The 22315-nt window shown below is 42.8% G+C and overlaps 1 protein-coding gene across 1 annotated transcript in view; it reads left to right on the forward strand.

Moving 5' to 3' along the window:
- Window positions 1–22315, forward strand: part of UBTD2 (ubiquitin domain containing 2) — a 45244-nt gene that overhangs the window by 17845 nt on the left and 5084 nt on the right. The window contains exon 2 of the mRNA XM_065734557.1: window positions 7049–7285. Within this exon, the coding sequence (XP_065590629.1) occupies window positions 7049–7285 (237 nt within the window). The remainder of the gene's footprint in view (window positions 1–7048; window positions 7286–22315) is intronic.

The raw sequence follows: 22315 nt of genomic DNA on the forward strand, positions 1-22315 counted from the left end.
TACAGAACTTGAATTCCTCTCGGAAGGTATAGTTTTTCTTGGTAGTTTTCATTCCCTCCCACTTTACGATCTCCCTTCATGGAAAACTTAGTTTCAAGCATTACCAGTTGGACAGATAGACATAGGCATTTGGAAAGTTTGTAACTTTCCCAGTCCTAAGCATCCCTGGAAGCATTACCCTGATTTAAATGCCTTCATGGCTGTCCTAATAGACATTTCCTTCAGTTTTCTTGTGAAATCTTGATGTTCCTTCCTTTACTTGTTATAAAAGTTGGACTATTCGGTGACACGTAGGGCTGAAAACCTTTTATTACAGCCCAGGGAAACTTCCTTTCCGAAATACTGTTCTTGCCTTGCCAAAATGTAGCCTCCAGAAGAAAAAATAATGTGGAAAGCAGTAAACATCGGATTCTGCTATTTTCCCATTGTTGTGTAAGTCTGCATTACTTAATGCAGTTTAGATTGTATAAGCCTATGTGACTTAATGTAATTCAGATTGTCATCCTCCTAGATGCAATGCGTTTTTCCCTACCCCCCTCCCCAGTTTCTCTGTTCTTCTGCACCTACCCTTTGTAGTAACTTTTCCTCCAAATGTGATTGTCATTCACTGTCTGGATGGATTACACCAGAGACGGTTACAAAGACAGGTACTAGATATTGATGCTGAATTGCAAAATGCTTTATGAGGAAATTGGAGCAAAATAGATTTAAAATGAGAGTCATTTGATGATAGAGTACTACTCTGTGATTTTGGGGAGGGAAACCCTTGGGACCATTACCAAAAGAAACTTTATCGGTAGCAAATTGTTACTTTGCATTTCATTTATCTTAGAGAAGTATTTTGTTAGCAACCGATCCTGGACTGCAAAGCAATTCTTCAAACGTTATTTTTGATTAGTTCAATTTGTATAATAGTTAGTTAACGTCTCATGACTATCTTCCAATAATTACCCTTTGTTTCTTCTTCTTTTGTACCCTATCCCTGAGAGGATATCACTTCCACTGTTGAAGCAGTGCATACCTGCAGTTTAAATGAACTGAGCAGGAGCTGCATGCTGTGTTCCTTGCTGGCTCATGCGGAGCTTGGTCCTTGCTGTTTCCTCGATGGTTATTGCTCCTGTCCTCCCCTGGAGCCTGGCAGTCATCAGACATTGCCTCTTCACTGAGAACAGCTTTGGAAAATGTCTTTTTTCTTCCTATTCAAACAGTCTCCGTTGTGTTAATTTTCTGCCCTCATTTCAGCACTTGTGTTAAATGTTCCTGCTCTTTTCCCCACATTTCATTCACAATTTTTCCTTTCTTAACACTTAAGCAGTTGTCTCCGTCTCTTAGATACATTGGGTGTTTATTTTTAATATGTTACTACATTTTACCAGTGCTATTGTCATTTCAACATTTTGATGTTCTCTGCTGACACTTGCCCATATCTGCTCTTAACCTGTGCTCTCCAGGCTGAGGAATCCTCCACGCCTATCTTCCTTTTGCTCATTGCTTGATGTGCATCACTCTTGCTGTGCTTCTGCTAAATGTGTGGAGATCACCAGCTTTGGGCCTGAAGCCCCAGACCAGAGTTTGACCAGTCCACAGGACTCCTGAGAACTGTGCTGTCAGGCTTTCCACACCCTGTGGGCTGTGTGCCCATGGAGACATTTCTGATGCATGCTTTGGCCAAATTTGGTTGTGTTTTCTTGCAAGAGTAGCAGAATTCTGATGCTACAAGCAACAGTTTCGAAAGAGAAGGAAGAAATTCACTGTGGAGCACTTGCATGAATTTAGCAGGCAAATATTATTCCTAACCCCATTTAAAGAAATAGATGTAAGATTTCCTAAAAAGTGGCATGAGAGGGAGGAAGCTGGCATGAGGATGACTGAAAGCAAAGGGACCTTTCCCTACATGGTTATGGTTCAACTCAGTTGCAGGAGATAACTCAGGCAGTTGCAACAGACCAAATCCTGTGGTCTTAGGGGTTTACCTAGGTAGTTAATAAGAGGCAAAGGAGGAAGATCAGATTCAGCACTGAAGCAGAGATCCACCCATTCTTCTGTGTAGAGTGTACGTTGTCTGATGTCTTGTTTGGCTGTTGCATTGTGTCATTTGATTTGACAGTAAGCTCTCTGGGGCAGAAATATTATCCCATTTGGTTATTGAGTGCTGCAGTTCATGAGTTTATAAACTAGGAATTACGAGTGCTTTAACTGAATATTGGCATTCAGTGTGAGACTTTGCTACCAGCTGCTTCTGCTCATCTGGCCTGCTGCAAAGGAGGCAGCAGTGCTGTGATCTGTGGTGACAGAGGCATAACAAACACAGTAGCTGTCTGAAAAGAGTTCTGCATAGACACTTCTTGACATTCTGTGAGGAAACTGCTTTAAATATCTGGATTTATCCAGATGTAAGCTCAGTTGAGGCATAGATAACCTACTGATTCTGTTGCTTTGCCTGGGAAGTTGAAGGGAAAGGAAACAAACCTGCAGAATCCATGTTGTGAAATATGTGAATGTGAAGTGAAGGCATCATGTACTGCTGCACAAGCAGCTTACTTGTCTCTCTGAAATAGTCTTAGGCTGCTCTGAGGGATTAAGCAGCCTGGTAAGGGACCCTTGGCAGGGTGGAGACCTGATCAGTGCTTGGATTCTGCATCTGTAGGAACAGCACATCACAGCTGTCCCTTCTCCTGCCCTGACCCCCTGTATCCCACAGTGTCTCTGTAGACAGGCATTTTTTCCCCCTTTGCATGCTGAGCCCTAGGAAGTTCAAGTGTCTGTGAGCTGTTGAAGCAAGAAAACCTCAGGTTTTTTTTGTTTTGTTTTGAGGTGTCACTAATGTGCTGACCTTTGACTTTTTGAAAAGCAGACTGTTAATGGTCTTTGCGCTTCCATCTAAATAAATCTCTTGCCAAAAGATCAACCATTGCCATCTATTGAGACTTTCAATATTACTTTAGAAAGAGCATGCCTTTTTGGCATTTAGAAAACAGTTTCACATTTTCAAGAAGGGTATTAATAATTTCTTAGTTATGTTGAAGTGATGTAAGGTGAAAATTTAATGTGGATTTGACTGTCTATTTGAGATCTTGCAAGCTGTTGTGCCTCTGATGTACATGGTTTAAATGAAATCAGCGTTTTCATCTGAGCTGTAGTTAACTTCTGAAGTGAGGATTATAAAACTGGCATTGTAAATACCTGACAAACTGCTAACATTCATTTCAGCGAGGATTCAGCTCATTTTTGTCAGCCTTATTACAGCTTTGATGTTGTCTAAAACTTTGATGGTAGAAACATCACTACGTGAACTTCTCTTTAGTTACTGAAACATCAAGAGGAAAATGAGAGATTTTGGCTATTTTGCACATTACATTTTTTACACGTCTTACTGCTTTTTGTATCATTTCTGCTCCATCTATTCACACAGCTGAAGAGATATGGATATTTCTTCCACAGGGCCTAAAGCTTTTAGGGGATTCTTGAAACGTTTCCAATAAATAGTAAACACGTTAAGAACCTTTTTGAATAGCAGCTCATGAAGCCAAGTTATGTTTAAAGGCGTAGTGCTGGGATGGATGGCTTCCATCTTTCCAGCTTGGAGAGAAATTAATGCTTGGTTGTTCATCCCCGCTGTCTATAGGCAGGCTTGTCTTTCTAGGGAAAAGTTACTTAAGACTACTGAAGTCTCTGTCTCTTTTGATCTCTGCCCTGCTGTTCTTGTGTGGTGAAGACCCATCTATTTAGGTGCTGTCTTGGGCAGGGAGGGATGGGAAGGGGAGAGAAATGGCCTCGTGCAGCTCCTGCTGCAGGAACAACCACTGTGCTCAGGGACTGCAGGGAGTGCCTTTAGCCTGCTTCCATAATTCATGTTGGGCAGGAGGAGAGTGCCCTGTGGGATAGATTAACATCCATTGAATGTACGTGCTAACAGATGTTCGCTGAAGTAAAATGGAAGAAAAGATGCCCACTGACCCAAATTTGTTGTGTTGCCCTGTTTATTCTGTCTGAAATTTCCATGCTCTGACTGCTAACCCTTAATAAGGAAACAATTCCTTGCTCTCAAGCATTTTACCACATATGTTTTTACCATTTCATAACATACTGTTTAATGCATGCAGTGCATCTTGTCTGGACTGCCTCCTTTGCCATTGTTCTTTGCTGAGCCATCAGCAGCTCCCTGCCCGTGTACCCAACCAAGACTTGGACCATTAACATGGGGACTTTGCCAGGAAACTTGGTGTTTTGTAAACACTTAGGTTTGCTGTTCTGAAGTCTGTTAAATGGTCAGCACTTCTTTGAAAAGCAAATGGAAGCAATCTTGTGGAAGCAGTCCCATGGAAACAACAGGCAGTAAATGCTTGTGGTCACTTGAAAGGATTCTGTTTCAGAAGTTTATTATTGCTAGTTTCTGCATGGGATGCAGAATAACGTCTGGAGTGCCATGCAATTGTCATTTGTTACTTTTGATTGTGATCTGACTTAAGTTTCCAGTGCAAATAAATTCTCTACCATCATTTTCTTTCTAGATTTTAAGAAGCTTCATGGCTTCGCATAGATGAGCCTGTCACCTTGCCATCAGAAGTTCCATTAAATACTCTACTTCTAATGACTTACGTCACCGCTTCTTAAGTGTGAATGTCATTCTGAGCTATGAATTGAAGTAGATGCTTCTGTGGTCCTAGAAAATCAGACTGTATAAGGGGGCAAGCTCTAACCATGAGCGTGTTTTAATTTCCTTAAAGGCTATGTGAAGTCTAAGGCCCTTCTGCATCACCAGACACTGGTGGTTGGTCTCAACACACAATGCTTGCTGTCCTGAAAGCAGAGCTGAACGTGACTGTGGCAAGAGAAAAAGATCAAGGAAGGAGGAGTATCAGAGTAGGATATTGAGGCAAAGTGTTACAGCTCACCTGAGACTAGTATTTCCAATATATTGAAATTTGATGTTCCCAATCTTGTCTCTCCCCTATTCCTCACATATACTTGTGTTAAAGGAACTGTAATTAAAGGCAAAGTACAAGCTGCAGCTAAATGTGGGGTTCACAGAATCATAGAACCATAAAGGTTGGAAATACCATTAAGGTCATTGGGTCCCATGCCTGTGACTGCTCTAAGCCATGTCCCTCAGTGCCACATCTGCCCTTTCCTTAAACACCCCTGGGGATGGTGATTGCGCCCTCTCCCTGGGCAGCCTATGTCAGTGCATCACCACTCTTTCAGAGAATAAATCATTCCTAATATCCGACCTGAACCTCCCCTGGTGCAGCCATCACCATTCATCTTATTGCTAGTTACGTGGGATGCAGTGTAGGTCTAGATCAAGAGTTGTGAAGGATATTTAGGCATGAGATTATCCTTTCATTGAATTCTGAGCACTAGAGTAACACTAGGGAGAGATACAAGGCTGTTTAATAGCTATTGCCAACTCTCTGACAGAAAAGTCAGTGGTTCTGGAGAAAGGCAGTGTGCCTGCTTCTGTGCAGGCACAGCTGTGGGATGCAGGATGCTGAAGGTAAGCCTGTGTTTGTCCTGCTGCTCTCCAGCCCTCACAGACTAACCAGGAGCCTTCCAGCAGCTGGGAAGCTGCATTCCCATGTGAGGAGTTCAGGCCTCAGCCCCACAGATGTGGGGTGACAGGAGGTTGGCTTGTGCTTCCACGGCCTGGTAGCAGCTGTGGTCCCTCTGCTCTCCTGGGACTGCCCAGATGCTTCACAGAGACAGGATGTCATGGTGGGATCCTTACTGATACTCCTAGTAACATTTACCTGTCCCTCAGGAACGTTCTGGAGCCGTCATGTAGTGTTTGTGACCTTTCCATGTTGATGCAGCTGCTTATTTTCAGCCCCAAACACCCTTAAGTACACTATGACTGCTGAAGGACATCTTGCTTCCTCTGGAGCCATCTAAGCTATGTACTTGAGGTTTTGTGGTAGATGAGTGGTGGTGAGATCTGCTTTCGTGGTTTGTCATTGTTCTCTTCCTGTACTGTTGTCACAGAGTCCCATTTCAGCAAAATTTCTGCTGCCAGCAGGGTTCAGATTCTTGCCAGGGGAAGTAGCTAGCTCCCTATGCTGTAGCTCAATTCCTTCTTCGTGCCTCAGATGGCAATAGAAGTTTCCCTGGTCCATCTCAGTGTTGGACAGCTAGACTGTTGTTTTATTTGTCAGAGACTAAAAATTGTGAAAGAATTCTTGGAAAGCACAATTTTCATTTTCATTTTTGTAGCATACTGGAAGCTAGTAATATGTATCTGGTTGCTCTCACAGCGTTGAAGTGCTCGTTCAATTCTTTTATACTTGGAACGGATGTCTCCTAGCTTCCTCACATGGACCACAACAGAAGAGCCCAAATGAAGGATTCTTCTGTCACCAGAATATATTTGGGGCAGATACTAATGACAGAGCCTATTCCATGTGTAGGGAAGAGGCACTCACACTGCTCCCAGGCACCTCTGGGCATTCTGCTCAGACAGGAATCAAGCTTACACCTTGCTTGCAGAAGCAAAAAAATGGAAGAAGTCTTTCAGTGTGCTCTCAGCAGTGCTGTAAGTGACCAGGTAGTTTTAATCCACCAGCATTAGACCTAAGTGATTATCTTAACTGGCTTTTGCATAAACATAGCTGTAGTTAAAGTAAAACAAACGCTCTCATGTTTATTGTGAATGAAGAAGCTACTCATTAAAGCTTGACAGATTCCTGGATATTCTTCAGGGATTCATCTCTGGCTATTCTAGTGTTTGCGCATCTTATCTGCTTTTCCACACTTATTCTGAATTAAAACCATTTAAAAGAAGATGCAAAAAAAAAATCCTTAGGCTTGTAAAAGTCTGCACTTAACAGAGCATTGCAGTAGCTGAGCAAAATGCAAGGTAGTCCCTCAACTTCTTCAGAGTGCTAAAATTGGATCCCAGCAGAAGGAAGGCGATCTCCTGGAGAAGGTTGGTGGGACACAAAGGATCAGGGTTGCCCAAAATTAAGCTTTCTCTTTATAGAATAACCAAGGGACACTTGAGTAACTTTATGCTGGAACTTTTTTTCTGAACTTTTCTCTTTTTACTCCACAGTTGCTCTTGGTCGTAATCAGCCCTTGAAGAAAGAGAAACCGAAATGGAAAAGTGATTACCCCATGACGGATGGACAGTTGCGCAGTAAGAGAGACGAGTTTTGGGACACAGCACCAGCTTTTGAAGGCCGCAAGGAGATTTGGGATGCCCTCAAGGCTGCTGCTCACGCTTTTGAGAGCAATGATCATGAACTGGCACAAGCAATCATTGATGGTGCAAACATAACACTACCACATGGTAGGTTCGTCTGAGATGGATGTGGCCTGTGAGAAGCATATCGGGAGGTTAAGCAAACGAGTTTTTAATCTGAACATCATTTGAGAAATGCAACAGGTTTAAGTACTCATATTTCAGCATCCACAATATCTTTCTATTTGGTGTGTCAGAGCAAAATGATTGTAGAGGGACCAAGGAAACCTACGTTTCTGCAATTATTTAAGTATGAATGTTTGATCTGTTACATTTTATCGTGGGCAGGTTAAGCTCTGATCTCTGTGAGTAACAGTTTTATCTTTTCCTAATCCTGTAAAACACTTGAATGTACAAAGATACAGTTTTTCCAGTCTACCTTTCCAAGGCAGTAGCTTTTTGCCTGATCCCGTGGGAATCTGTGACACTTGAATTTCTTCTTAAAGTTTCTTTTCTTAATAGTGTGAAAAACCAGAAACTTGGTGCTGTCAGTCTGCTGTAAGCTCTCACACAAGACAGTAAGCACTCACCATTTCAGTTGCTTTCCCTTTCGCTGTTGTTCCAAATCCTATTTCTGTTCTTATTCAGTCTGCCCCTCTGAAATGAATCACTTCTGTTTATGCTCAATACAAATATGGAAGAGAGAAAACAAATGGGAGAGGGATAAAGAGGTTTATACCAAAGAATGGGCTGTTGCCCCAGACGCATGGAACTGAGTGCTTTATAAACAGCACTGTATATATGCTGACTTAGGTCTCCTGGGAAGAGGAAAAAAGTATAATTCAGAATCTTCACAAGGTTGACTGCTCATACAGCTAGTTCTTCTTATCCTTTTATTGTCGATGTTCAGGATCTCAGTTTCCTTAAGAAGTCACTGTTTGTTGCATTTCCTTTGGAAAGTGGATTTAGTAGTCTTGCTGTCTTTTTTTCCATACGGAAGCATGAAGCATTGCTAGTTGTTGTGCCTCAGGATGACGTTCCCACTCCTGTTCAGCACTCAGTCTGTAACCTAGCTGAGAGGTGGAAAGTTTCAGGGCCGCAATATGACCTGTCTTTTCCATAATTCATGGGCAGTGTATTGTAGTCCTCCAGAACATTGTTTTCAAGGAGGTTTGTATTTTGCTGGCTTGATTGTCAGCTTCAAGGACAGTTACACGTATGGAAATGATTTCTGTAGTAGCTTTAAAGAGGAGTTTGTCAATTATTTTCAGATCCTGACAATGCTGAGTAAATCTCAGTTTTTCTTATACAAACCTGCTACAGTTATGTCAATAATTAGTCCTAATCAATTGGAGAGAGAAGTAATTCCCTTCCTTTCCTAAGATGACTTATTTCTCTAAAACGTAACTGATGTCAGAAGGCCTCTTTCTGCAAGTATTTGTCATACCACATATTACCTCTCAGGGTTCTTGATTTTATATATCAATACTATATTTTTAATAACATATTATATTTATGATGTCCAGAAAACAAAATGTTCTCCTTCTAAATAGACAAAATTACTGATTCTTTTTCCTTCCCAAACATCCGTGTTGCTGAAAACATCCCAAAAGAAATTAGATTTTGAGACAGCTAGTGAGCTAATGATAACTGTATGGTTGAGAGGGGTCTGGCAAAGTAGGTTAGTGAAGATGGCAATAATTTTGAGTTGCCATTCAAACCCATGGGAATCATGTCTCAGAGACTGAGGATTTGCAAGGCATAAAACAGCCATCACATTGTCTTGCTTACTTGCTAAAAAAAATGTTATAAATGGATTAAGTCCAACAAAATATGGATTACCTTCCACGGTGGTTTCCTACTGCATATATGAGCTGTTCTCCAGGTCAGATTTTAGCTTACTGTGAAGAAAAGTCTTTGTCTATGAACACTCACTCTGCAGAGAGGGTCTGACTGTGGTTATATCTGTACACCAGACTGACAGAGACATAAATTGTTTTGGAAAACGATAATCTGAATCACAGAGCATGCTTTTGTGGAGAGAGGGTATTATTTGTATAATGCAGCACTGGAATTTGACAAGACCCTGATAATGAGCTATTTTGACAGCATTAGAATATGTATTCAGTTTAAATGTTGCACAAGTGTACATGTGAACAGCACTTCCAGGAGGAATGTTATATTCATGGCATCCAGTCATGCAGAGAAGCTGCTTGACGTGTTAGGTCTCTGCTTCCACTCATTAGAGTGGCACAACAGCTTGTAATTGTGGAGGAGGATTTCATTCAAATGGGAAAGTTTCAGCAGTTGAGCTCTGCTGGGAAAAGAGTGTCTGGATTCTGAGATGGAGTCACCTTATGTCCATACACTTCACCCCTGAGGAGAGAGATTGAGTTGTGAGTAGTTCTGACACCACCATGTTTTGAATCACTTAATTCCTTGACCAACTGCTTGCTGAGCCCGGTCAGAGTTTTGGGCTTTTAGTCCCAGTGCTTTCTGCTTGCAAGTAAAAATCTGAAAGCACGCAGATAACTCTCATTTCTCTTCTTTGGACGATCTGAGGAATTCAGAATGAATGCTTTGCCCTGGAAATGAGCCCTTTCAGTGTCATTAATGCTTGAGGGGGAACAGGTATGGGCACCCTGAAGGTTTGGCCCTTGAGCAGATGGTTTGGTGAGGATATTGCCTTCTACTTTCTGAGCCCCACATACAGATGATTTGTGGAAACAAACTCTATAACCCAGGGTTAGGTTGTACAGCAGGTATGTTTATTCAGGGCTGGGCACATACGCTGGGTGCAAGGGGGGTAGCCCTGCCTAACTTGCACACTGAAAGGAGAAGTGCTTACATCTTTAAAAGCACAAATCATACATATTCAGTGCATTCCTGAGAGTGGGGCGGACTATTACAATCAGTTTTCAGGAAATCATTTCCATAGGTACTGCCTTTTAGGCTGAGCATGTGCAGAGCCCTCTGGCGGTCGTGGGCAGGGGTCCTGAAGATGAAGGCCATTCCTCGCTGTGTCCTTTTCACCCTGTTGCAGGTCGAGGAAGTAATCCAGTTCCACCTGGTTGTTAACTAGCTGTGGTTTTGCAGTTTACTGTCTTTGCTTACCCACCATTCAGCCGTTACATTGTTTTAACCCTAACCTCCATTAATCTTGTCCTCCCTGTCCCAGGTGGTACCTCCATTAATCTTTCTTCTCTTAGCCTGAGCCATCTTAACCCACTCTTGCCCCCAGTCACAGAATATTCCAAATATTTCAGCAATAAGGCAGGAATCAAGCTTGAATTAGAGCATCTGTTGCCTAAGCGGACTTGGCCTTTGGTCAGATTCCAAACAGTGTGAACATTTTGAGCACTTATCCAAAATCTCGAGTTTGGTGCAGTGATTTTGTATCCACAAAACTGAGTTACTTGCTTTTTATCCATCTTTTTGCTTGTGGCACTTGTCTCACTCATCGGCTGCTTGCATAGTTCTCTGTCGTGTGACCTTTCCACTACAGAGAAAGCAACTCCATGTAGGGACTCCAGTGCTTCCTAGTCAGCAAGCATTGTTGGTGTCATGCATGTACAGATGATGATGAATGCCTTCTGTCTGCAGGGCAGCTGTTATCAGCTGAGCTTGTCTCCAGGTAGGTAGAACAGACAAACTCTCCGTGTTCCAAGTAATGCCAGAACTCTCCAGATCTTTATTTACAAAAACTCAATTTGTGCAAAATTTAAGAAGAAGGGAGCTGCTAAGGCTTTAAGGAATGTGGCTGCTGCTTGTGCATTAAATACTGAACTCTGTGCATTCCTGGCTCGTGCCACCAACCACAATTTATGTCTGCTCACAAATGTCATGCAGAGCTCTTCCCAGTGCCAGTAGCTCTGTCTCCATGGGGTTCCCTGCTCTCTGCTCTGATGGTGCAGCAGTGCAGATGTCACTCATGTTACCTCATCCAGCTTTGCACCCTTCTTATTTCGTATGGCTGCTTACTTGTCCTTGCAGAAAAGGCACTATGGTTCGGACTGTTCAAATTTAGGATGCAAACTGAATGCTTGCAGGCCTTCCTGAGAGAACATGTATGCATACCCACCTGTTTTGTCTTTAAGTCCACTACAAACCCTAATAGGAACTGCCTGGGTGTGCCAGCGTGCCTCCTTGGAGCTTAGGTTTTGCTTCTTCACATGAGAGGAAAATAGGAAATAGATTGCCCACACTGTGCATAAAATATTGTATTTCCTCAAGGAAAGCAAGCATTTTGGAAGATGAAGTGTAGGAATCACATCAAGGCTATTTTTTTCTGAGTAAAGCGTTTTGACAGTGTAGTTCTGGTAATTCAGCACATGAAAATCTGTATTTGTGATGGGACTCCTTTGTCAGATGGGGATGAGACATTCTTTCTTTGATCTCATAGTTCACCAAAGAGTGTTGATTCCTAAAGGAAACTGTTACAGGCACCAACTAACATACATTTATTTGACAAAAAAAAATAGAATTATGCAGTACATCAGTGTGAGCCTATGGCATTTCCTCACATTTATTTTCTGTGTACAACTGAGGCTTAAGAAAGAACCACACCAACAGAACAGCACAGCCATTCCTCTGCATTTTGCCTGTCCCCGTGTGCTGGCATGCTGTGTGCCACTTCCAGAATTACACCTTCAGAGGTGTGGGAAGAGGGGCTCAGAGCAATGAGTGGAGGCAGTCAGCAGCTGGGGATGCTAGCCTGCAGGAAGGGAATTGCTCTTTCATTCCAAAAACCTAGGGGGGTGTGGGGGGGAAACACATCTTTTAACGTTGCATTCGGCATTTTCTCACCTGGCTGAGGACAAATCAAAACGATGTAATTTTTCTAATGGATGCCTTCAGCTGTCTTCTGCAGTTAAAAATAGCACCTAAGTATTAAATAAATAAATAAGCTTGTAGGCTGGGCTTAGCACTTCTCATCTATCTTGGGTGCCTCTGTGGGATGTGTTTAAAAATAGAAATAACATTCTCTCCAATTTATACGTTTTTCTGATGTCTTAAAGTAGCACATCCTCAATATTTTATTAATGAACCCATTTAAGTTTAATGAATGCTTTTATATACTTCTCAGCTATCAAAAAAAATGTTAGAAAGTGTAGTACTTTATTAGGGTCTGCACCAAACATTAGTGTCAAGCTGAACTTATACTGAAAGTAGTTAATTTTAATGAGAATCTGTCTGGGGTTAAGTGGAGTTTTTACATTTCAGTATGGACACTTAATCTACTGTAGCATAGTAACTAGAGTATTGAATTTAGCTTGTTTAATACTATTTGAACGATAAATGGTCCCTTCTGTTAAGCCTGGTGGCTTTGTGCTCAGGAGCGGTCAGCTTCTCTGTGCCTTCAGGTGCAGCTGCTGCATCTTGCAGTGTGCTTGCTTGGAGAGCAGTGCTGGCTCTGTGCATGTAAGCAGAACTGTCACATTTACTCTGTGTAACACGTGAGATCATGAGAAGTGGGGACGTATTTACCTTAAGTGCTGGGGAAAAGCAGGTGAAATCACTGAAATGTTATAGCAGTGGACTGAGCACTTTCTTCCCCTTCAGATGAAATTCTCAACAGGAAACCATGAAAAAGCCTCCTCAAGCCAACAGCAGTGGTGTTGCATGCTTAGCCTGTTCTCTTCACCTTTACACTAGCTCAAACACAAATATCTGATTGTGGCTAAGCTGTTTTTCCCCTGCTGTTGAGCTGTAGTTCTGCATCATGCTGCAGTACTTGCTTGCCTGCTGAACTGAAGATTCGCTCCTGATGCCTGTGCCTGAAGTCATGCATCTTCTGTGCTACGCCTCTCATCTGTGTGCATTTGCATGTCTGAGGCTTTCATCATCTGAAAGGACATGTTGTGTGGCTTCCGTCCTTGTCTTGACTTAAAGTCCTGCATCTCAAAACAGCACATCAGGAGATGGTCACAGGGAGCCATGGCTCAGCACACCATCAGGATGGATGTGCTCCACACTGATTTTTGTGTGCTTGACATTCATAGTCAGTGCTACGGCAGTGCTCACTGGTTTTATTTTATGCAGGAAGTTGCCCTCTCCTATGTTGAAAACTGCTCCATTTCTGTTTGTAAATGCTTTCACGCTGTCAGATGAGACTTTTGAGAGTACAGGGTGAAGGGGAGAGAGGGAGATGGCTGAATGTGATCAGACGCTGCATGATATTGGGCAAGTGGGAGAGCAGCCTGTGGTCTGTGTGTGTTTGGCAAAGTGTCAGCACTGCTTTTAGTGCTGATTGCACTCATGGCACTGAAAGTCCTGAGGACGTTGTTCTGCTACGTAAGTAAATCACTGGGAGAGCTTCTGTTGACCGCTGAGGTGGGTATTGCACCTTCCTCACTGGTCTTGGAGTGGGCCGTAAGAATTTGAAGGTTCTTCGGAAATGCTTTTATTGAAGAGGAACCAGTCAGCTCTCTGTACCCGTGGAGATAAGGTAGCACTTGATCTTATTAGCTTCTGGGGCTGTGTCAGCACTGAACTGCCTGTGCTGCTTACTAGTAATTTAATGCAAGGAATTACATATCACAGACACGGTCTTCTTTGTATTAAAGCCAAATCCTAAATCAGAAGAGGGCTTCTTTATGCCATACTGAGAGAAAACAGACCTTTTTTCCTGAGAGGTATTGAAACATCGTCTCGAGATCAGATGTGAGTTTTGTTCTGCTGTAGAGCTTGTACATCACCTTCTAGAAAATGTACCTGCTCTGCTGTTTTCCCTGCTCGCTGGGGATACCCGTCATATTCTTTAGTCCTCTGTGAGCATTAGGACTCCTGCCACACAGCTGACCTTTGCTGAGGTCCAGGTGTTGCACAGGGATGCAGGGGTGTGATGCTGCTGTAAGACAGCTTCCTGCAAAGGACCCTGCTTGTCCATCTCATGTGCTGTGTTCCAGGCTCCCAACCGAGTGTCGCAAAAAGCGAGCTGCCAGACAGGGCATGGGGAAAGGAGGCAGTGGGAGGTAGTCAGCAGGTGCTCAGATGCTCATCTTTAAATTTGTACAGTAATTCCAGAATATCCACAGCAAAATTGTATGGTAGATCTGTAACAGCAACTATGTAGTATGTCTCATTTAAAGTGAGTCCTTCCCAAAGTGGAGCTCTGATTTTTGCCCTTCTTTGTGTGCAGTAGCTACGTTTGACATCTTAACTACTGCATTGATCAAACTATAGCTGCAAAAATCTATATGGTACATTTCACAGTAGTACCCTCAGCTTTTTAAGTTTAAGCTGCTTCTTTGAACTGCTGTATCCATTGCTTAGTTTTTGCAGGCCAGTTGAGCAGCTTATTTGCTTTCTCACAGCTTATTTGTCTGAAGAGACCTTTTAAGTGTCATTAAGAAAATATTTTTTGATGCATGGTCTGCACTCAAATTTTGAAGTAATGGTGAATTGTGTTTTTCTGTGGATCCAGAACACTTGGTCAGGTTTTTGGGATGTCTGTTAGAAATGCTAGTGGTATTTATAGTGGCTGTAGCTGTCTAATTGTAGGTTCCGCACTAACCAGCGTTCCCTTTGCCGTAGGCTGAGCCCATCCATCTGGTGGGATGGCTCCTTCCACTGGGGAGGCACCTTTTACCAGGAAGGCACCTGCATGAGTGGTGTTGGGAAAGAGAGGATGTACTGTGCCTGTGCTGCAGCCCTGGTGCATGAGCAGAGGCATTATAGATGTTGGGCTTGTGTCAGGAAGGTCCCCTTTGCTTTGTCATTGTTTATGGCTGGCCAGATACTTATGTCTAGCAAGTTGTCTGGTAAAAGGAAGAGAAGTGTTTAATTTTTGTCCTGGATGCATGTGAAATTTAAAAAGACAAATAAGTATTTCTACCAATGATTTCACCTTTTGTTGTCCTTCGAAAAGGAATTAAGTATAGATGCAAGCTGGGAGATGCTTCAATCGTTTCTAAAGGCCTTGCTTCACATTGTTTCCAACCATTTTGTAGTTGTTTGGTTTAGAAGTCCACAAGCTTCATCACATGATCTCATTGCATGACAGGCAGCTACAGCTACTTATTTTTTTTCTTTAAGCTAAAACTTCAAGGAGGAGATTTTCAGTTTACAAATGTGAGTGAGATCAACTCCTCCAAACTGAAAATACTGCACTTTATTTCAGTTCCTGGATGTTCAAAGCAATGCATTTGTTTACCTTCACAGTGAGAATGGGCGAGTGTGCTGCATTCATTTATAGACTACAGCGCCGCAGAAACAACTTCCAAGTAACTTCTACAGAGCTGGTATTGAAAGCTTTGGAGAAACCTTTGATTTGATTTTTTATGTTTAAGTGGAGCTCTGGATTCTTAAGCTCTTGAGTGCTTTGCCCATTTCCCTTTTGAAAGCCTTGTAGCAGAGGAGGGCAGGGAGTTAACTTGAAGAGCACAATCCTGCATTGACCTGGAATCTCCCAGCCAATTGTTTCTACTCTTCAGTTCCATTTTCTCCTGTGTTAGCTCCAGGTTTTGCTCCAAAAGGACCCATGCAAGCAGAGCCTTATGTGAAGGTGGCTATTAGACACAGAAGAGAAAGCCTTGATTTTATGCGAAGTGGTATAAAAGATTGCTTTCCTAAATAGTAAAGCCAGCTGCTGGTATTTTTTTTTTCATTTGATATAATTCCTTACATTGTACTTGAGTCAGAAGAGGGATGTAAGGAAGCAGAGTGTCAGTTCTGTACAGCAAGATGGGGCTGCTTGTTTGCCATGCCCTCATCTTGAGAGCTTTTCATACTTTGGAGGGGAGAGTGTGTATCTTAGCAGGGCATATACTGAAAACTACTTACGTTAGCAGAGTGTGAGCGTATGTTCACACTTTTTTTGTACAAAAGGCAGGAGAAACGTGCATTCTTGATTCAAGAGAGCAAGGGTGAAGTGAAAGAGTTGACTTCCCAAAACCAATCGTGGCTGAGGACCCTGAAAGCTTTAAACAGTAGAGCAGATCTAAACAGGTTGCTTGCTTTCCTCTGTGTGTAGCTTCCTTGTTCCCCCAGTACATCTGTTTGAAGGGACACAGCAGGGTCAGAGAATATTTCTAGGTTTAAAATATCCTTCACCACAACTGCAGGTTGACTTCACTATCCATTAGCAGTTCTGTTTTTAATATAGCTCTGAGCGCCTCTAGCAACTCAATGGATAGTGCAGGAGTTGGGAGTCAGGTGGCTGCTAGGACAGTTCTGCAGCCTCAGAGGTGGTTGTGGAAGGGATCATTTGTGAAGGGCCCTTGCCATTACAACCAGCAGCTTGTGGGTATTTTAGAAAAGCAAGGATGTAAGCCAGCACATATTTAAAGTGCAGTGCACTGCAGAGGAACCCTAGTCTACCACGTCCCAAAGTGATTCTTAACAGCACTGTTAAATGGATTATTCATTTCCATTCCCTCCCAGCTGGGTGTGATGCCAGGTTTCCAAGAGCTCAGGGGTATATCCACTGTGTGTGAGGATGGTGTACACCAGCAGTGTGATTGAAGGGGGGAGGGAGAAATGTTTTGGTCATTGCCCATTGCCAGGCTGTCACTCAGCAGCTTGTGGCCAGATCAGAGCCACCTGTTTGTATATCATTTGAGAAATGCCTGTTGTAAATTGAGCCCTTCAAGAAAAATGCCAATATATTCTTTTGTAATTGGTGAATTCTGCTTGAGAAGGCTGCATTTAGAGTGCCTAGCACCTGGTGCTCTGAAGAGTCTCTGTTTCTTTCCATCTGAAGTAAAGAAATAACAAGCTAGGCTAACATTTGTCCTGTTGGCTGGGTTTTTCTCTGTATTGCAACCCTTGCATAGTATGCAGTGGAAAACTGAGCACAGAGACCTTTGAGTTAAGAATGAGAGGAAATGACAATAGCTAATGAATGAGGCAATTAAAGATAATTGTTTCAATTGGGTTAGCACATCATTACTGCAAGGGCTTTTATTTTATTGATGCACTCCCTTCTTTTATTTTCATTTTGTTTCCCATCTTCTTATTTCCAGACCAAGGCATAGAATGGCTTTTTCCAATTGCTTCAAGCTAACAAGCTGGGGCAGTACCCAGATCCCTTCTAGGGATGTTGTTCATTTCCTTATCTCCTTATGGCGAGTGCTTGGCACCATGATGCTCCAGCAGCAGCTTTCTCATCACTCGTGTTTTCAGTAGGAATCATTCATTGCTGCTTCTGGTGAGGTGTGTTGGTGCCAGCGAAGGATGTGTCCCTGATGCTTGTGTTGGATTGGGCACTTCACATGACTCCTAACCTTGAAACAGAGTGTATTTTCTCAAAAACCCCTCAAGTCCTGAGTTACAACTTTAGGTGATGCTCTCTGTCATGGCTGCCACAATTAATGCTTTTGAAGTAGATGCACAGCATCCTGTCTGAGGGGTGCTGGATTTCCATATTTTCCTTGTACAGAATGTTGAAGCAAATCATCAGGATATGAAGCAGTGTGACTGAAATATTTATAAATCTAAGTGAAGGTTAGAAACGATCAACCCTTCAAATAGAAACCCACTTACAGCTACATCCTACAGTTGTTTTCTTTAAGTATTTTTAACTGATGCTCTTGTTCTCTGAAAGGTATTTTGAGAAGTTTCATCAGCGTAATTGCTTGGACTGTTCTCAAGTCTCTTCCCCTGGTAGCAGATACCCGTCTGTTTCCTGTCTTTGGTTTTAGTTTGCCTTTTCTGCTGTGGTGAGGATGACTGTACAGTGCTATTTTCAAAACTGCAGCTTGTTTGTTTGTTTCTTTTTTACCATTAATATATGATCAGGGAAGTACAGATAACTCCTTCAAGGAAAAAAAAAGCAAACAAGACAGACTGTAGGTTACAACCATAAAATACTCAAAATAAATCGGCCTCATGATGAAAAGATGTCTCAGATCCTTCTCAGAAGGAGCTGCAGACTGTCCTCGTTGGTGTAGCAGTGCAGATTGTGCAGACAGGAGTGTATGTTTGCCTTAAGTGAATAATGTTCCTTTGGTGTGTGACAGTGGTGAAGACATGATGCGTGATTTATTAGATACTCCACAGTGGACATTTACTCCATTCCTGGATGCTTACAGCCAGGAAACTAGGTATCTGCTTAATGTGCCTTGCTGTCTGCTAGTAAAATGAGAAAAAGAAATACGAAGAGTTTAAAATGTGTTTGTTGTAGAAAATGTCAGTGTAAGCCAGTGAAAGGTGCTGCCATTTCTTCAAATGAGCGATCTTCAGAGGGGGAGATGTTCTAATACTTTTAATCTTCTACATCCTTTTTCAATAAGTACCTTGGGGAATTAATCTCAAGACATTTCAGGGTCTCAGTGTGTGGGTGATACACCTTTAACATTCAGTCTTCTGCCTTTATTCTTAATCTATATATGTATATTTCATTATAAATAATTCTAAAGGAACAGCATCTTGGAGGTGAAGAGGATATTACATAAAATAAACTTTCTGCAGTCTTGCCTCAAATCTTTCCCATAACCTTGTTTAATCATCCCCTTGCCCTTTTTAGATAGTCCTTTGCTGTAGTCTTACTCTCATTTTCGGATGTAGATACTAATGTGGGGTTGTGTCAGTGTGCTTGGCCTCTCTGGAGCCTTTAACATTTTTCATGGTTATCCTTGGAGGCTGAGCATGCAAATGAATGACTCCTGCACTCATTAACTTGGCTTTGAATGTTGACTCAGGGATATGAGCAAGCTTGGGAGCAGTAAGAAAAGAATATTCCAGGGCAAACTTGTCTAGGTTATTCTGTGCTTTCTTTCCATCCCCTGCTACATGCAGATGGGGGGTAGCGTTGTTTAGTCTTAGAGAGCAGAAATTTTCTGCGTGTCCATCTCTCATTGCAAACAGATGTGGGACTTCAGCACACTCCATAAAAGCCTACATTTGGTTTTATGTTAGTCCATGGAGTTGTCTCCACTGCTGTGTTAGCTCAGGCTATAATAAGTACTGTCTTGAGCCAAATTTCCATCCATATCCACTTCTAGCTCAGACTAAACCAAGTCTCAAATATCATTTTGCTGCTCAGAGAGGGCAGTGTGGCTGGCAGGGGATTGCTCAAGGTTAAGCACACTAACACTAGTCATGCAGGGATGGAGTGGCTCGAGTTACAGCAGTCACTAGTTGCTGTTTGAGCCTCCCTGTGTACAGCAGTACTTCTCCTGGTCAGCCCATGCTTCCTTTGCCTGATAAGCAAAAGGACATGCTGCATCTTGGGGTGGATATGTTAGTGAGTGGGTGGATTGCACCTGAAGAGGTCAGTCCCAAGCAAAGGTAAAGTTTCTTGCCATGTGTTACTTGGAAGGGAGCTCAGCCGGCTCTTGTGTATTTGTCAGATGCTGGAGTAGTCAGCGGTATTGATCGATAGTGTCCCTGCTGATCTCAGCTAAAGGAAAATCCTTTTAAAGTGAGATGCAGATAGACAGCAGTTACCTTGTCTTCCAGGAGTAAGTGGAAATAGCAAAGTGTCGTGGTAGGAAAGTGAGGCTGAATGGCTGTATGTTTGGTGTATTGTTACTCTGCAGTGTCCTGTTGTATAGGACGGAGGCTTTTTTTTTCTCAGCGCACCTAAAACAGCACCCACAAAACACACCACTGTTCATGGAATGATGGAGTCCTCTTGTAAATGTGGTTTCTCCAGTCTGAATGGCACCTTCTCTTCTATTTCTGAAAAATGAAGTGCCTGTATGCTGAGAGCTCTTATGCTGTGTTTTGCGGTGACCTTTCTGCTGCATCACGGTCAAACATCCATGAGTTCTGCATTGGAAGGAGACTTACACAGGCCTGAATCAGGAGAGCAGAGGGAGAATTTTGCATGAGACCTCATTGGCAAGAAAAACCTCTTAACAGTTGTACGAAATGCTGTTAATAACCTCCCATCCAGTATTCCATTTTAACATCTTTACTTATAGGGTTTTGTATGCTGAGCGCTAAGTGTTCCCTGCTGGCAGAGTGCTTGAAAATTCAGTGGTTGTAGAGGCAGTGACAACTTTGTGGCTGAGTTCTGCTTCTGTGCATCTTCACACTGAACAGATAACCTGGTCCCATTGCCTGCTTAGCTGTCTGCAAGGGGATGTGATCGGGATACTGTACTTTTTACCCTAGCACCAACTCACCCCCTTGAAAGAAAATGGATATTTGCAGCAAATGCAAATGAAGAGGGCATACAAAGGAGCTCTTTTACTAAAAAATAAAAATCTGGTTATCCAAGAAGCCTGTCTAGACAGACATCCATTTTAATGAAATGCAAAGCAGGATAGTGCATGAATACTTCATTAGTAAAAAAGGCTTGTCATCTATGAACCCTGATATAACATTTCCTGGAAGCTGTTACCTTCTTGCAATATTAGATCCAAGTTCTTAGGGAGTGATAGAGAAATGGCAGTACATATGGTACTGTTAATGTGACAGCTACTGAGCATTAATACATAATTGACTTTCTCCATCCGACCTCATTTGGATAAAGAAATACTCAGTGGTGAATCTGTTCTAAAGTTCCTATAACAGCAAAAGTCTGCGCAGAAAGGGAGGTGGAAACTTACTGGCAGGAGGTGCTCTGAGCAGTACTACCATTTGAAATCTGAAGAAAAGTGGATTGCTTACCTAATTTCTATCTTTCAGAAGGCAGTGTTAATTATCTTTCACCTTCAGCTCAGTTAATCAGTGCTAATGAAATAACTGATGCTGGTGCTCTTGTTATGATGAAGGGAGAGGATCTGCATGTCCAGAGATGCACCTAGCAAATCAACACCAACATTTTCCCAAAAGAAACACCATTGCACCTCGCTTGTCCCCTCTCTCCCCTTCAAAAATACAACCCAGTACAAAAAGTTTTCGACAAATGCAGGTAGCAGTGGTGTGCAGACCAGTTGGCTTTAATTTGCAACACATGCCTGAGATGTACCTCAGATTGGGTAATGCACATCCCTCTTAGGCAGCACATTATTGCAGAAAGAGCTGCACAAATCTCATTTCCTCTCAGATCCTTTGGCAGAGGAGCATTCACAAAATACCATTGTGGAGCACAAGCACTGCTCTTTGCAGTGCTGCTGCTTCTTGTTCCTGTTGGTATCTGGTGCTGCTGATGTAGTGATCATGGTTTGGGTTTCCCTCCTGTGTGCCTAAACCTGCAGGTTAGGAGTGGTCTCCTATGTGATTGCCAGCTTGGTTCCCAATTCCTGCCTTTAACACACACCCCTTCCCTGTCTGGATGCTCAGGTGGAGACTGACTGTTGGTTATCATTCAAGTAAGGGGCCTCAAGGGGCTGTCCAGTGCAGAGCTGTGCTGCAGGTGTGTGCAGCTGATTGCTTTGCCAAGCTTCTTCAACCAGCTGCATGTACATTATTTTATCAGTCATCTTGGAGCCCAGGTGAGCTTTGCTTTATGGAGAACGTCCAAGTGTGGCTGTGAGCACAGAGCAGCCACAAGGTAGTCCTCCTGCCAAGGAACAGGGAGGTATGTTACAAAGGTAGCAGCAGAAGGCCCAGATGTCCTCCTCCTCCCCCTAGCTGTGCTGTCCCAAGTGCCATTGTTCCCTGTCTCCTGCACAAGCAGCACAGAGCTCCCAAAGCACGGTGGTCTCCTGGCTCTGGGACAAGCAGTGCTGAGGAGCTGAGCCAGACCAATGATGGTCCCCTAACGGAGGAACTCTTTTCCATTGAACTTGAAATGGTATTTATTAACAGTTATTATCTACAAAACCCATTCTTTATGATGGTGGGGTAAGTTCTTTGGAATAAAAGAGGCTGAAGAGGAGAGCAGAGCTGTGTGAGGTGAGCGCTCGTGGAGCACGGCTTTGTACAGTAGCCTAATGGTAGTTGGAGTTTGCATAGCCTGTGCAAGTGTAGCAGGAAGAGGCCAGGAGGGCACTTGTCTGTGTGGCTTGTTACGAAACGCTTCATCTGCACCATTAATGATTAGAGCAGGTTTATTGTTCTCTATACGTGATGTGAGGCACAGCATTCCACAGCGCTCCCATGCGGTGCCCTCCAGAAAATGGGAAAGCTCCCGTTGTTAACTGCAGAGCTAATCTGTTTCAGTGGTTATTAAGTTATATGGGCTTTCGTGTGAAATTGTTTTGTTTTGTTTTTTCTTTTTAACTCCTCACAGTTTGCATTGGTTGTAGGTGAGCTAGAACAGGGCACTGCATGTTTTCACTTGTCTCGACCCGTTCTCTTACT

The sequence above is a fragment of the Cyrtonyx montezumae genome, unplaced genomic scaffold, assembly GCF_038088225.1.
Source record: "Cyrtonyx montezumae isolate F1298 unplaced genomic scaffold, pur_monq_1.0 scaffold_18, whole genome shotgun sequence".
NCBI classification, from domain to species: Eukaryota; Metazoa; Chordata; class Aves; order Galliformes; family Odontophoridae; genus Cyrtonyx; species Cyrtonyx montezumae.